Here is a 16883-nt window from a genome sequence, read left to right as displayed (position 1 = left end):
TGATCTTGCGATTCGAGTGATCACTCAGCCCTTGGTTAGCGTGAGTAGGTGCGTAGGATTTCGTACTACTCCTCGGCCCTCTACTACACCTGCCTTTGGCTGTATGATAGGTGGGCCAGCCACCCCCTGGGGCCACGTGTCATTCACCTCCTGACCCGTCTCTCACACGCACCCTGCTAGTGTATATATAGTGGTTTTCTTTTTCTCTCCATATCAACCATTTTATATTGCGTACGTGTCATTCAAGAGTGAAATGATGGTTGCTTCTTCCGACTAACTTACTGTGTGATTTGACTGCTCCTTAGTGGCCTCTACACGTACTCCCCCTACGTGTATGCAACAGTCACACGTACACATGGACGCAAAAACACGCGCGACGCCCTAATGCATGCATGTCCGAGCACACGACGGAACACACACGGTGACGCTCAAGTGCTCAACCTACACGTGCATGCACACACATACTCAGTCAGGGTGAGCTAGTGACCGTATGAACACCGGAAAATATATATGTTGAGCGCAATGAGCGTATTATGAAGTCCACTGACCGTATTTTTACAAATATACAGTGACAGACAGTGTATTTATCTCGTTTCAAATTAAGCCATGTTAACCGGGGAGGAGGCAGCATGGACTAGCATTACTTTGTTGTGTCCCATCAACTTGCCGAACGAGGAGAAGGTTGCAGGACGGGAGAAGCTTGCGCACGGTGGCTCACAGGACAAGGAGAAACTTTTGACTAATGCAAGCTCTCCCTCACTCAGGCGGTGGACGTGCAACAGTTAATTCGGTGTCAGATTGCCAGAAGCATACTACACTATACTACTAGGAACCGGATGGAGGAGCGCCTGCACTCTTATTATAATTTTAAAATGTGATAAAGCAATCTTCAACACATTTGGTTCTCTTCGAGGGTTCTCGCATGTGATAATGGAAGTTGATTGCATGGAACACTCGCCACAATTCTCGCTTAATTCTGGCTCATATCCTGTTACAAATAGTAGCGCTCAGTAATATTTCCTTTTTTTGTTATTTAGCATGTAAACAGGTCAGCAAACCTTGCGGCGCATCTTCGTGCGAACCGTGCTTGCTGCACTTTGAATGTGGCCGAGAGCTGGCTTGATGAAACACCTCGCTTCCTACTTCTTTTTTTGGCTTCCTAGTGACTAGTGTCTTGGCTGATCGTCCTAAGAATGCTTATATGTGAATAAAGCTCTCTCATTTACCAGCAAAAAAGATTAAGCCATATTAACCGGAAAGGAGGGAGTATGGACTAGCACTACTTTTTGGTGTGTCCCGTCAACTCGCAGAACGAGGAGAAGCTTGTAGGACAAGGTGAAGCTCGCTTACGCCTTTTGACTAATGCAACCTACCCTCGGTGGACATGCATCAGTCCATTCGGTGTCAGGCATACACTGTAGTACCCAACATGCGGAGTACCATCATTGTTCGACTTCACGAAGGGGCGAAGAGCCAAGCGCAGTACTAGTACGCGTACTTGGTTTTGCACCTTCATATTCCCTCCGTCTAGGTGAGTAAGTCACCTTAGGAGTAGCAGCGCGACCTAGGTGGATTTAGATTGGGCGATGAGGAGCACCGGGATGAGCTAAACTTCCAATCACAGCACCGGGACAAAGGAAAGCAAAATCAGCATTTAATCCCATGCCTTTTCAGCTCTCCATGCAGGCCCATGTACTCCCTAATCAACGCATGCATGCAAAATCGTCTTCAATCTTTTCCCTAATCAACGCACAGCCGCAATGCATGCAGTGGTTTCCACGGGGAGGAGAACGAGGCAGCGGAGGGAAACAGGGAGGAAAGAGAGCGCTCGTGAATGAGCCTAGGAGGGGATCGAGGAGAATTCAATGTTACACGCCTTATGGTTTTGGGAAAATCTGGATTTCGTAAGGTGACTTACTCACCTAGACGGAGGGAGTACTACTCCACCCTCCGTCACAGTTTACAGGGCGCGCTTCATTATGATGCATTTCTCTCAATGCATTTCCACCACCAGAGAGACTTTAGACGCGTTTGGTTTAATGCTCAATTAATTAGGGCGTGGTAACCGCAATCAAGTCCACAATTTTCTCTCCATGTACTGTACTACTATGGAGTGCATGCATGTGTGTACCCGGGGTGGAAGCACTGCATGCATGTGTGTACGCATTATTCCCTCTAGTAATAGACGCCGTGCTATAATAACTACCAATGCTATTTTTCAGGCCGATCGCTAGTCGCCTTGGTCCCACAGATTTTTTTCTTTTTTCTGAAGCGCGCTGTATAAACAGTGACGGATGGAGTAGTATGAGCGGATTCAAAGAAGAGCGTATTGATGGTTGCTTCTTCAGAGCAACTTACAGTGGGAAAGGTGGGGCTTATGATTTGACTGCTCATTACTCACTATTAATGCGGCGCAACGACCGGGTTGTGTCTCCCATGCGGTTGTGCACTACCCCCTCGGTTCTTAAATATACTCCGGAGTATTTGTCTTTCTAAAATATGTTGAAATCTCTGTTAAGATGAATAGAATATTTAGGAACGGAGGGAGTACACATAAGAAGCAAAATGAGTGAATCTACACTCTAAAATATGCCCATTTGAAATTTGTAAAAAGACAAATATTTAGGAACGAAGTAGTATAATTTCGTGCATGGCACATGGACCCGGATGATGAAGAGGCTTCTGGCAATGCTATCAAGCTTCCATCATTTGTTTACATAATTGACGTACTATACAAATAATTTTCCAGCGACATGAAATTGTACAATGGTGTGAGCTTTCAACTTTTGTTTCGCGTGTCTTGCCATCGATGCTCTTTCGAAAACAATAAAAAACTAACTTCCTTGCTAATGCATGTCAATTATTAGCAGATCATAGCTAATAATTACATCACAACTGAAGACAAAGTTGTGAGAAGGTGTTAAATTAAAATTGATCCATGCTTTCATTGGCAGCAATGTCCCCCCAGCTCTGTCTAAATCAACAAGGCATGTTGGGAATAAAAATAGCTGTCTGGAGCATGCAACATTTCGATCATTTTGTGCAGTTCCACTAAAATAGAGCTGAGCGTCCCTGTTCCAAAGATATCAAGTGTGATTATGATAATAGAGGACTGCTGATGAAACAATAAACACACAAATAGAAGTCGGTCACCTTTGCGGTCTCTCTTAAGACTAACTAGTTGGAGAAGATTAGGCTCGGAGTTGGATGAGGAGGATAGAGCAAAACCAATCTCCCTTTGTGCAGTCGCACTGAAATGTAGAGATGTTGCCCGTGTGACATTTTAGTACAACTGCACAAAACACTCTTAAGAAAAAAGTGATTTGTGCAGTTCACCAAAAGGTCGCAATAGCAACGAGGTGAAATGGATAGCCCTGTTTGCAAAAAAGAGGTAGAAAGGAAACAATTACTGGCCAATAACAGTTGATGACACATGCGGCGACAAAAAAGAAGCATATTCCTTGTCCTAAGGGAAGATAACAACACGGCTGTGTTTGTCTAAAACGGTGTGAGGTGAGGACGAGAATGCAATATGGAAAGTACGCCGGACGAGCTACGTTTTGGGAAGAACTATGGAAGATCCACATGCAGCGACGTGGGAAAACGGGCATTGGAGCAAGGCCGGAGGGGATACCTGGAGGTCGTCGGGATGTAACTAGGTGAGCGGCGGCGGGCGGAATCTGCGAGCAGGTGGCATAGGCCCTGCCGCGCCGGAGCTTGGTCAGAGAGAACGACGTGTACCGCAGATCGGGACGTGCTGCCTCGGCGCCATCGAACGGAGAAACGATGCACTTCCTCCCTTTCCCCCGGCAGACGGGATGCGGCTGGATCAGTGACCAACAGTGAGAGAGAGAGAGGCCACCGCACTCCCTTTCCCCCGGCAGACGGGATGCGGCCGGATCAGTGACCAACGGTGAGAGAGAGAGGCCACCGCACTCCCTTTCCCCCGACGGACGGGATGCGGCCGGATCAGTGACCAACGGTGAGAGAGAGAGAGAGGCCACCGCACTCCCTTTCCCCAAGCGGACGGGATGCGGCCGGATCAGTGACCAACGGTGAGAGAGAGAGAGAGGCCACCGGAGCCTTGTGTGAGATACTTTGAAGAGCGGACTACCTTTTCCTCCATAAAAATCATTTTATATTCTGTGTACATGCCATTGAGCGCTACAACTTTATTTAAAAATAACGCGGCAACGCGTCAAGTCGAACTTTGTTTCGTGCACGCGTGGTACACGACCTCGATAGGTAAACAACCACTACAGGCATTCAAATTAGCACGTGGGCTGCCATTTCGTAAAGAAATGAGCTCCACCGTGTACCCGCGCGGGTGTGGCTGGGCACAAAGCATGAGTACGTGCACGGTGCACCTATTCTCTTCTTGTATACGTACACCACCTACGTGGGGTTGTGTGAGAGAGATAGAAACCTAGAGAGATATAGTGTGTGGGTTCTTGAGAGTTTTTTTTGGGGGGGGGTCAATCAAAAAATTTACCATATGCAATGTCTGTGAAATAGAGTCCTGGTATAACATATATAGAGAGGGGGCGATCCACAAGAAGAGAGTGGAGGTATCATCGGCTTGAGGTGTCTATAGAATCGAAGTGAGGGATGATGTGTGTGTGTGCGCGCACGTGATCGATAAAGAGTGCCATCGAATTTGTGTGTGCCCACGTCAAAGATATAGAGTGGCTGGCCTACTGGAATGTGAAATGGGACATGTGCAGTTTGTCTCTGTGGCATGGATACCTACCTACAACGCTCGACTATCGGTGTGTGGTGGGGGAAGAGGGAGGCCCAATTAACTATAGAGGTACAATGGCTGGTATATGTGTGGAGGAGGAGAGAGGCCTACCTCATGTATTAAGGAGATCGATCTGCCTCATGTATTAAGGGAGATCGATCGGCATCCATGCATATGTGCAGGAGATGAATAAGGTTGGGAGAGAGACAGAGCTAGAGTGTTGGAGGGGGTGGTAGTGGAGTTGCTTCTAACAAATGGTGGGATAGGCTTGCTAGACAAACAGAGGGCACGCCCACAATATCAATAAGAGAGGAGATGGCTGCTTGTTGTCTGTGCACGCACGTGTGAGAGACGGGTCAGGAGGCATGCACGAATGATGAGGGGGGATGATGTGGCTGTGGTAAGCAGACGTAACTACATAGGAAGATCAATCGCCCTTTGTAAGAGAAAGGAGAGACATAACTTGTGAGGTACGTCGATCGATGGGGGGGTAGTTAAAGTCGATCTAGGTATATGTTGGGAGATCGATCGGTATACATGCATGTGTGTGTTAGAAGCAAATGAGGCACGAGGAGAAGGATAGAGAGAGAGGGATGCATGTAGGAGGTGGTATGAGAGGCATACTATATCGAGGGTGAGGAGTGTGCGAGTACGAGAATGATGAAAAGAGTGGTGGGAGTGAGGCATGGACGGTGACAAGAGAAGAGGGGAAGATTGTGTTTGTGCTAGGCACACCTGGCTAGAGAGGCATATCGATCGATGTGTGCCGTAAAGAAGGAGCTGGGGGGCCTACACACACCGTGGGTGAATGACCTAAAGTGAAAAGACGAATTTGCGCGATGGAGCTAGAGAATGCTGAGGGAGGGTGAGAGGGATGCGGGCGTGTGCATGCACAAGAGAAAGTTAGCGCTAGCTACAAAGATAAGAGGGTTGTGTGGGTGTAAAAGACGAATAGAGATCATATATACTTCATTATAAAAAGTGAATTCGGATATTTGAAGAATTTATCATGGTGTTTCAAACCGACGGATGTGTGAATATATATAACGGTGATACACATGGTGTGGTTATGAACATGGTATACTACATTTAATATATTTTATCTCTACTCTTATAAAAAACGGAGTTGTTGATGATGGTGTGCCTGCCATCCTGCATTATAGGCCGTCTGATTTATATCTGGCGGATAGCAAGGAAACTATGATGGTTGAAGTTGGCAACAATCATGATTGTAGATTCTTATTGAAATAGAGAAACGAATTCAAATTTAGTTTGAATTGCAGCGGTAGTATAGACATTTGGAATGCACTAAAATGTTGGTATGAGTAGGTTACATGCATTATACAGCAAGCGAAAAAAATTAATCGGACATAACATGGATTCATACTCCCTCCTTCCATCTACATAGGGCGTAATGAGACTTTTAAGACCGCCTTTGACTATTGACAAGATTAATAGTACATGACATGCACAATGTGAAAATTATATCATTGAAAGAACTTTTCACAGACGAATTTAACGGTGTGCTTTGTGTAAGTTGCATGTCATATATCATTGCTCTAATATTTGACCAAAAGTTAGCATCGAAAAACGCATTAGGCCCTATATAGATGGAAGGAGGGAGTAGCTTTGAATAGCATTTGTATAGTAAAACGGGGCAAGACTCTCTCTTTGTGTGGTGTGAATAGTTTTATTTTTTTCGTTTTCTTTTTGGTTGAGGGAAGTGCGAATTGATTTGGTACGTACAAGTACAATATTACGACACATTAGGCTTGTCCCTAAAATTCAACCCGCGTCTTGTTATATCCCGAAAATTCAAATATCGTGCTCCCAAAACTGGCGCCTTCACAACCCACGCCTTGCTATCCCGAAAATTACAGCGCGCGCGAAAATTCCCTCCAGCTGCCAAATCCCGACCCCTGAGCCGAAAGCGCCGCTAGTTCAAATCGGTGGGGGGGGGTACTTTTGTAACACACCCTACATTTTGGACAAGTGCGTTCCTAAGTCATGCTTCACCCCCTCCCATCACCCCCTTTTCGCCATTCGAAATCCCAGGCCGCCATAACCTCTCCGCTCCAGCCGCGAAACCCCACCCTCCTCCGTCCGCCACGTCACCGCTGCCCAGCCGAAGCCTCTTCCCCGACGATGTTGTCCACCGCAACAGCTCGACGTCCCTCGTCCACCTCCCCGGATGAGGATCCGTCGTCCATCTCGCCGTCCCGCCGGTTCAGCCGCCCCGTCCTCCACCTCCAAGGAGCTGCTCCGACGATCGCCTTGTCTATCGCGGCTGCTCCATCCCCACAGCGCCGCCTTAACCTGCTCCACCGAAACCGCAGCATCCTCACCGACTCCTTTGACAAAGCCGAGGCCTACTCGGCGCCACCAAAGAGGTTGTACACTCATCGCATCGCACCTTCTCCTTAACTCGACCTCCCGGCGCCGACGGTGCTCCATCCCGCACCCCCATGGAGCGGCTACCTTGAAGCCGGCGCTGCGGGCGACATCTCCACGGCGGCTCTCCCCCAGTGCGAGGCCCCTTCGGCGGCGACGTCCATACCAGCCGGATCTTCTGCTGCTGCTGCTGCTGCTGCTGCTCCGGCTCTCGCTCAATCGCTCGCTTGCCTAGCTGCTGCTGCTTCTCTCCCCCTCGCTCGTGCTGCTGCTCTGCTCCGATTAAGCCACACTTCAGTCGACTGAATCGACTTTTGGGTCAGTCGATTTTCAGGGGTTGGGGGGGGCTCGCCGGAGTTAAGGAAGAACCACCCGCAGCGGGGCTCGGGGGGTGCAGGTTGAAGATGAACTGCAGGCCCTCCCGAAACTACATGTCAAGTGCCTCTCTGCTACCATTGCGTTTAGTTTCGACAGTAGCATTCAGATTCCACAGTAAATTTCAGTTTCGACAGTTAAGTTCAGAGTCAACAGTTTTTACCTCATCTGTTGTAGTCACGTGGTTTTTGGTGATGTTAATTTTACATCCATTTTACATCATCTATTGGAGATGCTATTAGAATCCCACTTGAGATTGACGATGTCTGTCTTGTGCTGCTTCAACCTTGACGTCTTACGGCTCACCGGAGCTGCTCCAACTACAGAACGATCCATCACAACAGAGCAGTGCCCTGGACGCTGTCTACAGATTCCTCAGATCTTTCTCCACACCTCCGACAGCCACCTCTGCCTCAACTGCTTTAGCGACCAACCGAATGATGCTGAGGTCGACACGGCTACGGCAAAGAGGTTGTACACTTGTTGCATCACTTATTACTATACATTCACATCGATCCATTAGGGCTATTTTGGTTCAACGGAAAAACATCGATCCACTGATTGTTTCCATCACTCTAAATTTCTGCATGCTCTCCTTACATAATCTCACCATATTTTTTTGTATGCATGTCAGATATTGTACATAGTCATGCTGAACATGTAGAGAAAAAGAGAAGAGTTTTGCGCGGCAATACAATATCATGCAGACATCGCTCCATGGTGGGTTCAATGGCAAACCCTCCCCACCCCTCTCCAGATTGTAATCCAGAGGAAGATATCTGTTCTGAGGCGGATTCGGACACTGTTGACCACTCCTATTTACCCCCAAGGTGTTTGCTCTACCTTGGCATGATGATGTTAGTCATATCATGCATATGTTGCCTTGCAGTGCCTACTTTTGACATCATATATGTCATCTGCTTAGTTTAGACATGTTCTGTAATGCCACCTGTTTAGTTTCTATATCATATATGGGAATTATGCAGTCTCATGTCTTTTAGCCAGCCATAATATATGTGACATGTGCAATGCCATCCTGTTTAACCAGGCATCATATATTTGAATGATATCTTGCCCATCCTTTTCTTCATTACATTTCCATTTGTTGACAATGTTTGTACATTAAACTACTCTTCCTGTGAATCAGCCATTTGGGTGGGAGATGGAAAAATCTAGAGTGAAAACAAGGCCTTCAGAGCAGACAGTGCTACCTGTCGAAGCAGATCTCTTGTTGGGTCCCGATAGCTCCTCAGAGATGGATTCAGAGACAGATGACCAGTCCTATTCCCCCACTGAGGTGTATGCTCTAACTTGGCATGGTCATACTACTCATATCATGCATACGGTGTCTTGCATTGCATAGTTTAGACATCATATACACAATATTCAACACCATGTTCTTAGTTCAGGCATCATATCGAATGCCCTCTGTTTAGCATATAAATCATATATGTGAATTAAATGATGCGATCTTGATTACTTAGATAACATGTAGGTGAATTATGTCAGGCGATCCTGTTTAGTTATTCATCATATCTTTGAATTATGTTATGCTATGCTATCCAGTTTAGATAGACATCATATATGTGAAATTATGTCATGCTATCTGTTTTAGTTAAACAATATACATGTCAACTATTTCATGCCCTCTTTTTTCCACACTATCTATTGCATATATCTCTCATACAATGTCTGTACATTCAACTATGTTTCCTGTTTATCAGCCATTTGAATTGGAGCGGGTGATGCCAGTATCTAGCGGACTAAAAACACGGTCTTCAAATAAAACAGTGCTACCTCTTGGTGGAGATAGCACCCCGGTCGTACATGCACAAGAACCAGCCCTACCACACATAACCCAAACTCTCACAGATTGTACCCCTACTACGATGGACAGAGAACCAGCTTCACCCAATCTAACCCCAACCCCAGCCGATAGTAACCCAGTTCCTGTTGACACAACACCATCTCCACCACAGAGCTCCCAAACAAGAGCTGTTAGTAAGGCAGCTCCAGTGCCCAAAGGGCCAGTACTATCACGGCGAACCCCAACTCCACCAGTTAGTACGCCTATTCCTGTGGAGGAAGCACAACCAGCTAGTCGTAGTTTAGCATCTATCGCATTTGATGTTGTTAAATCATATGTGCGTATCTTCCCATCTTGGAAATATTATACCGAAGATGAAGGAAAATGCCAGTTGCAGGTGTTTGTCCAGGAGTTATGTGTAAGTAATGTTATTCATGGCAATTACTTTCCTTTTTCCCATACATCCTACCTCCATGATGGTTATAATACAGCAATTTTTCCCATTTTTCTCTATAGAGAAGGACCAATTTGGAAACTCAGGATGAGGTAACCTGTGCTAATGCCTCTGCTATCTTCAAGAATGCTTGGTGGTAGTATCGGAATTACCTGAAGAAAACGTACTTCACCGGCAAAGAAACTCATCAAATTCTCTTACGTTCTCCTAAGACACATTTACTGGACGATGACTGGGAACGCCTTGTTCTGTACTGGTCCCGAACCAAGAATGTGGTAAGGTCTATGAGCTCATTTTCTATTTTTAAGTATTATATTCTTGCGTCTTACTGTACTCTGTTCATGTAGAACAAGTGCCTAAACCTGAAGAACAACTGTTCTAATTTAAGATTCCATTTCTACCATAGGACATAGATATATGTTTGTTTGATGCTTTTATTATGTACTAGTACTTGGCAATAGAAGACTTGGTAGTTTAATCCTGTCCACCTTACTAATGAACTGGTTCACCGAAATGAGTTTCATATACTAGTACATGCTAAACTTGTTATGTGTCTGCTTGTTTCTTCTTTTAGAATGCTGACAGAATATTGGGGAAGAGTGCCTTATTAAGCAACGGTAAAGGAAGTAATGCAGATAAGGTTCAGGATAGTGACACATCCTGTCTTGGTTTAGTGTTGGAGTTACTGGCCACTACCGCTTGCACAAGCTATTCAAACTCACTGTTTGAATCAGTTCGGTTTGTTGAGTCTCAACTACAAGCTGAAAGACATCGATCAGGTGTGCTGCGACACGAAGTGGAAGGACTGCGGAAGTCCCTGGAGCATTCAGATGCATACTTTCTAGTGCAACAACAAGCGTTGGAGGATTTTAGTGCCAAACAGGACAAAGCTAATCAACTTGCTAAGCTTATTGCCAGCATGGTGGATACCCAGGATAACGTTTCTTGAGCTCTTCTGAAGTTGTTTCAGTTATGCTCTTGTTTTGCTGCCGCGTTTATTTGCACTGGTGGCCAATTTTGACGGCCAGTGTATATGATATGCTGCTTTGTTCCCTATATTTTCACTGGTGGCGAACTTTGATGCCCAATGGATGTAATATGTGTAATAGCCGTGATATCCTAGCGTTAGTTGCTTGCTTATTTATTTCCTTGTTGTCTTGTTTATTTGCTTGCTTCTAGTCATTGCAGTTATTTTTCCGCGGTTAACTAGTGGCTGCAATAACCTAATTTTTAAAACTAGGCCACAATAACCATGGGCTAATATTTACTATAGTGACACTGGGCCTCCTATGGGCCGTAGAAACAGCGGGCCTTCTACGGGCCGTAGAAACAGTAGGCCTTCTACGGGTCGTAGAAACAATGGGCCTTCTACGGGCCGTATCATCAATGGGCCTTATACGGGCCGTATGATCGATTGGCCAAACATGGGCAAATAACAGGCCGCATTATGGCCGTAAACGGTCTAGAGTTGTTATCGTCCGTTCATGGGCCGACCGTAACGGGCCATCGTTAATAGGCCGTATTTGATGACGCTATGAAAACGGCCCAACGTATTAACGGACCATAAACCGGCCGACTATAACCACGGGCTGAATTTGGCCCACAAGCAGAAAATGACAGTAACGGGCCGTAAGTAAAAGAATGCTAGAAATGAGCCCAAGAATAAATGGGCTCTAAGAAGGCCGAAAGATAACATGGGCTGGAAACGGCCCAACGGAATAACAGGCCGTTAATGGGTATAAAGTGATACACTGTTCATTACGGGCCAGTTTCACCAAGGGCCGTTAATGGGTGTAAAGTGATACACTGTTCATTACGGGCCAGTTTCACCACGGGCTGTTAATAGGCCAAGAGTTACATAGGGCCTCCTATGGGCCGAAAGACGTCATGGGCCATACATGGGCCAGAAGTGAAAACGGGCTGGAATCATATTGAATGGCCCAGATGACGCTACTGGGCCTAATTCGGATAAGGCATAACGGGCCTTGGGTTAGCGGGCTGTAAATGGGCTATAGGCGAACAGGCCATTAACAGGCTTTCCATGGGCCGGCCCGCCAGCTTTTGACCAAGTCAAACGGGCCGGCCTTTTCACAGGAATGGGCCTCTGTTGGGCCGTGCCACGTGTTGACGTATCATAGGCGCCTATCTGACCCACTGACGAGCTGACACGTGTTTCGTCCGGCTAATAAGAATTTTACACGTGGAAATTTCCCATTGGTCGGGGTTGTTAACGGGTTATCGGATCCAAAACCCGACCCGATAGCTTAACGGTGTTCCGTTACGGTGGATGCCACGTGTCGGTCACCCTTGACGAAAGCACTTTTGTGACGCGCGATTTATCGTCATGGAAGTGGACACTTCCGTGATGATAATTTTGGTAATGTCATGGAACACTTCTACGACAGCACAGGTATGACTATCTTGATTCTGTCATAAATTGTCATGGATGTACATGCATGACAAAAAAGCGACCTACTGTGACAAACACGTATCATCACGGAAGTGTATTTTTTTGTAGTGACAACCCTAGGCCCCTCCGGTGTCTATATAAACCGGAGGGTTTAGTCCGTAGAGGCATCATAATCATACAGGCTAGGCTTGTAGGGTTTAGCCATTACGATCTCGTGGTAGATCAACTCTTGTAATCCTCATATTCATCAAGATCAATCAAGCAGGAAGTAGGGTATTACCTCCATCAAGAGGGCCCGAACCTGGGTAAACATCATGTCCACCGTCTCCTATTACCATCAACCTTAGTCGCACAATTCGGGACCCCCTACCCGAGATCTGCCGGTTTTGACACCGACAACGACCCGTCTGCCTTGCCACTATCGTACCTGTACGAGGCCCTCCCCGAGCTTCTGCAGCCAGTGGGAGTTGTTTCAGACGAGGTCCTAGATGAAGGAAATATGCCCTAGAGGCAATAATAAAGTTATTATTTATTTCCTTATATCATGATAAATGTTTATTATTCATGCTAGAATTGTATTAACCGGAAACATGATACATGTGTGAATACATAGACAAACAGAGTGTCACTAGTATGCCTCTACTTGACTAGCTCGTTGATCAAAGATGGTTATGTTTCCTAGCCATAGACATGAGTTGTCATTTGATTAATGGGAGCACATCATTAGGAGAATGATGTGATTGACATGACCCATTCCGTTAGCTTAGCACCCGATCGTTTAGTATGTTGCTATTGCTTTCTTCATGACTTATACATGTTCCTATGACTATGAGATTATGCAACTCCCGTTTACCGGAGGAACACTTTGTGTGCTACCAAACGTCACAACGTAACTGGGTGATTATAAAGGTGCTCTACAGGTGTCTCCGAAGGTACATGTTGGGTTGGCGTATTTCGAGATTAGGATTTGTCACTCCAATTGTCGGAGAGGTATCTCTGGGCCCTCTCGGTAATGCACATCACTTAAGCCTTGCAAGCATTGCAACTAATGAGTTAGTTGCGGGATGATGTATTACAGAACGAGTAAAGAGACTTGACGGTAACGAGATTGAACTAGGTATTGAGATACCGACGATCGAATCTCGGGCAAGTAACATACCGATGACAAAGGGAACAACATATGTTGTTATGCGGTCTGACCGATAAAGATCTTTGTAGAATATGTAGGAGCCAATATGAGCATCTAGGTTCCACTATTGGTTATCGAACGGAGACGTGTCTCGGTCATGTCTACATAGTTCTCGAACCCATAGGGTCCGCACGCTTAACGTTTCGATGACAGTCCCGGATGTGATCATGGACATGATGAGGAGTCTCGAAATGGTCGAGACATGAAGATTGATTTATTGGAAGCCTATGTTTGGATATCGGAAGTGTTCCGGGTGAAATCAGGATTTTACGGGAGTACCGAGAGGTTACCGGAACCCCCCGGGAGGTAAATGGGCCTTAGTGGGCCTTTACGGAGAAGAGAAGAGGCGGCCAGGGCTGGGCCGCGCGCCCCTCCCCCCTTAGTCCGAATAGGACAAGGAGAAGGGGACGGCGCCCCCCTTCCTTCTCTCTCTCCTCTTCCCCCCTCCCGAATCCTATTCCAACTAGGAAAGGGGGGGAGTCCTACTCCCGGTAGGAGTAGGACTCCTCCTGGCGCGCCTCTCCCCTGGCCGGCCGCACCCCCTTGCTACTTTATATACGGGGGCAAGGGGGCACCCCAAAGACACAACAATTGATTAGTTGATCTTTTAGCCGTGTGCGGTGCCCCCCTCCACCATAGTCCACCTCGATAATACTGTAGCGGTGCTTAGGCGAAGCCCTGCGTCGGTAGAACATCAACATCGTCACCACGCCGTCGTGCTGACGAAACTCTCCCTCAACAGTCGGCTGGATCGGAGTTCAAGGGACGTCATCGGGCTGAACGTGTGCTGAACTCGGAGGTGCCATGCTGTCGGTACTTGATCAGTCGGATCGTGAAGACGTATGACTACATCAACCGCGTTGTGCTAAATGCTTCCGCTGTCGGTCTATGAGGGTACGTGGACAACACTCTCCCCTCTCGTTGTATGCATCACCATGATCTTGCGTGTGCGTAGGAATTTTTTTGAAATTACTACGTTCCCCAACAGTGGCATCCGAGCCTGGTTTTATGCGTTGATGTTATATGCATGAGTAGAACACAAGTGAGTTGTGGGCGATATAAGTCATACTACTTACCAGCATGTCATACTTTGGTTCGGCGGTATTGTTGGATGAAGCGGCCCGGACCGTCATTACGCATACGCTTACGCGAGACTGGTTCTACCGACGTGCTTTGTACACAGGTGGCTGGCGGGTGTCAGTTTCTCCAACTTTAGTTGAACCGAGTGTGGCTACGCCCGGTCCTTGCGAAGGTTAAAACAACACCAACTTGACAAACTATCGTTGTGGTTTTGATGCGTAGGTAAGAACGATTCTTGCTAAGCCCGTAGCAGCCACGTAAAACTTGCAACAACAAAGTAGAGGACGTCTAACTTGTTTTTGCAGGGCATGTTGTGATGTGATATGGTCAAGACGTGATGCTATATTTCATTGTATGAGATGATCATGTTTTTAACCGAGTTATCGACAACTGGCAGGAGCCATATGGTTGTTGCTTTATTGTATGCAATGCAATCGCCCTGTAATGCTTTACTTTATCACTAAGCGGTAGCGATAGTCGTAGAAGCATAAGATTGGCGAGACGACAACGATGCTACGATGGAGATCAAGGTGTCGCGCCGGTGACGATGGTGATCATGATGGTGCTTCAGAGATGGAGATCACAAGCACAAGATGATGATGGCCATATCATATCACTTATATTGCTTTGATTGACGGTAGCATTATAAGGATCTCTCATTAAATTTCAAGATAAAAGTGTTCTCCCTGAGTATGCACCGTTGCCAAAGTTTGTCGTGCCCAGACACCACGTGATGATCGGGTGTGATAAGCTCTACGTCCATCTACAACGGGTGCAAGCCAGTTTTGCACACGCAGAATACTCGGGTTAAACTTGACGAGCCTAGCATATGCAGATATGGCCTCGGAACACTGAGACCGAAAGGTCGAGCGTGAATCATATAGTAGATATGATCAACATAGTGATGTTCACCATTCAAAGCTACCCCATTTCACATGATGATCGGTTATGGTTTAGTTGATTTGGATCACGTGATCACTTAGAGGATTAGAGGGATGTCTTTCTAAGTGGGAGTTCTTAAGTAATATGATTAATTGAACTTAAATTTATCATGAACTTAGTACCTTATAGTATCTTGCTTGTCTATGTTTGATTATAGATAGATGGCCCGTGCTGTTGTTCCGTTGAATTTTAATGCGTTCCTTGAGAAAGCAAAGTTGAAAGATGATGGTAGCAATTACGCGGACTGGGTCCTTAACTTGAGGATTATCCTCATTGTTGCACAGAAGAATTGCGTCTTGGAAGAACCGCTGGGTGCCAGGCCTGCTGCTAATGCAACTGACGATGTTAAGAACGTCTGGCAGAGCAAAGCTGATGACTACTCGATAGTTCAATGTGCCATGCTTTACGGCTTAGAACCGGGACTTCAACGGCATTTTGAACGTCATGGAGCATATGAGATGTTCCAGGAGTTGAAGTTAATATTTCAAGCAAATGCCCAGATTGAGAGATATGAAGTCTCCAATAAGTTCTACAGCTGCAAGATGGAGGAGAATAGTTCTGTCAGTGAGCATATACTCAAGATGTCTGGGTATGATAATCACTTGATTCAACTGGGAGTTAATCTTCCGGATGATAGCGTCATTTACAGAATTCTCCAATCACTTCCACCAAGCTACAAGAGCTTCGTGATGAACTATAATATGCAAGGGATGGATAAGACAATTCCCGAGCTCTTCACAATGCTAAAGGCTGCGGAGGTAGAAATCAAGAACGAGCATCAAGTGTTGATGGTCAATAAGACCACTAGTTTCAAGAAGAAGGGCAAAGGGAAGAAGAAGGGGAACTTCAAGAAGAACAGCAAGCAAGTTGCTGCTCAGGAGAAGAAACCCAAGTCTGGACCTAAGCCTGAAACTCAGTGCTTCTACTGCAAGCAGACTGGTCACTGGAAGCGGAACTGCCCCAAGTATTTGGCGGATAAGAAGGATGGCAAGGTGAACAAAGGTATATGTGATATACATGTTATTGATGTGTACCTTACTAGAGCTCGCAGTAGCACCTGGGTATTTGATACTGGTTCTGTTGCTAATATTTGCAACTCGAAACAGGGACTACGGATTAAGCGAACACTGGCAAAGGACGAGGTGACGATGCGCGTGGGAAATGGTTCCAAAGTCGATGTGATCGCGGTCGGCACGCTACCTCTACATCTACCTTCGGGATTAGTACTAGACCTAAATAATTGTTATTTGGTGCCAGCGTTGAGCATGAACATTATATCTGGATCTTGTTTAATGCGAGACGGTTATTCATTTAAATCAGAGAATAATGGTTGTTCTATTTATATGAGTAATATCTTTTATGGTCATGCACCCTTGAAGAGTGGTCTATTTTTGATGAATCTTGATAGTAGTGATACACATATTCATAATGTTGAAGCCAAAAGATGCAGAGTTGATAATGATAGTGCAACTTATTTGTGGCACTGCCGTTTAG

At 46.1% G+C, this 16883-nt stretch overlaps 1 protein-coding gene across 1 annotated transcript in view; it reads left to right on the top strand.

The window, feature by feature from the left end:
• LOC147974624 (uncharacterized) overlaps positions 1-16883 on the top strand; it is a 35208-nt gene that overhangs the window by 13465 nt on the left and 4860 nt on the right. The window contains exon 2 of the mRNA XM_087520098.1: positions 12526-12661. Coding sequence (XP_087376224.1) covers positions 12526-12661 — 136 coding nt within the window. The remainder of the gene's footprint in view (positions 1-12525; positions 12662-16883) is intronic.

This window comes from Triticum urartu, chromosome 4A (genome assembly GCF_056163025.1).
Source record: "Triticum urartu cultivar PI428250 chromosome 4A, HENAU_Tu73, whole genome shotgun sequence".
Taxonomy (NCBI): domain Eukaryota; kingdom Viridiplantae; phylum Streptophyta; class Magnoliopsida; order Poales; family Poaceae; genus Triticum; species Triticum urartu.
This window is presented reverse-complemented; position numbering and strand designations above follow the sequence as displayed.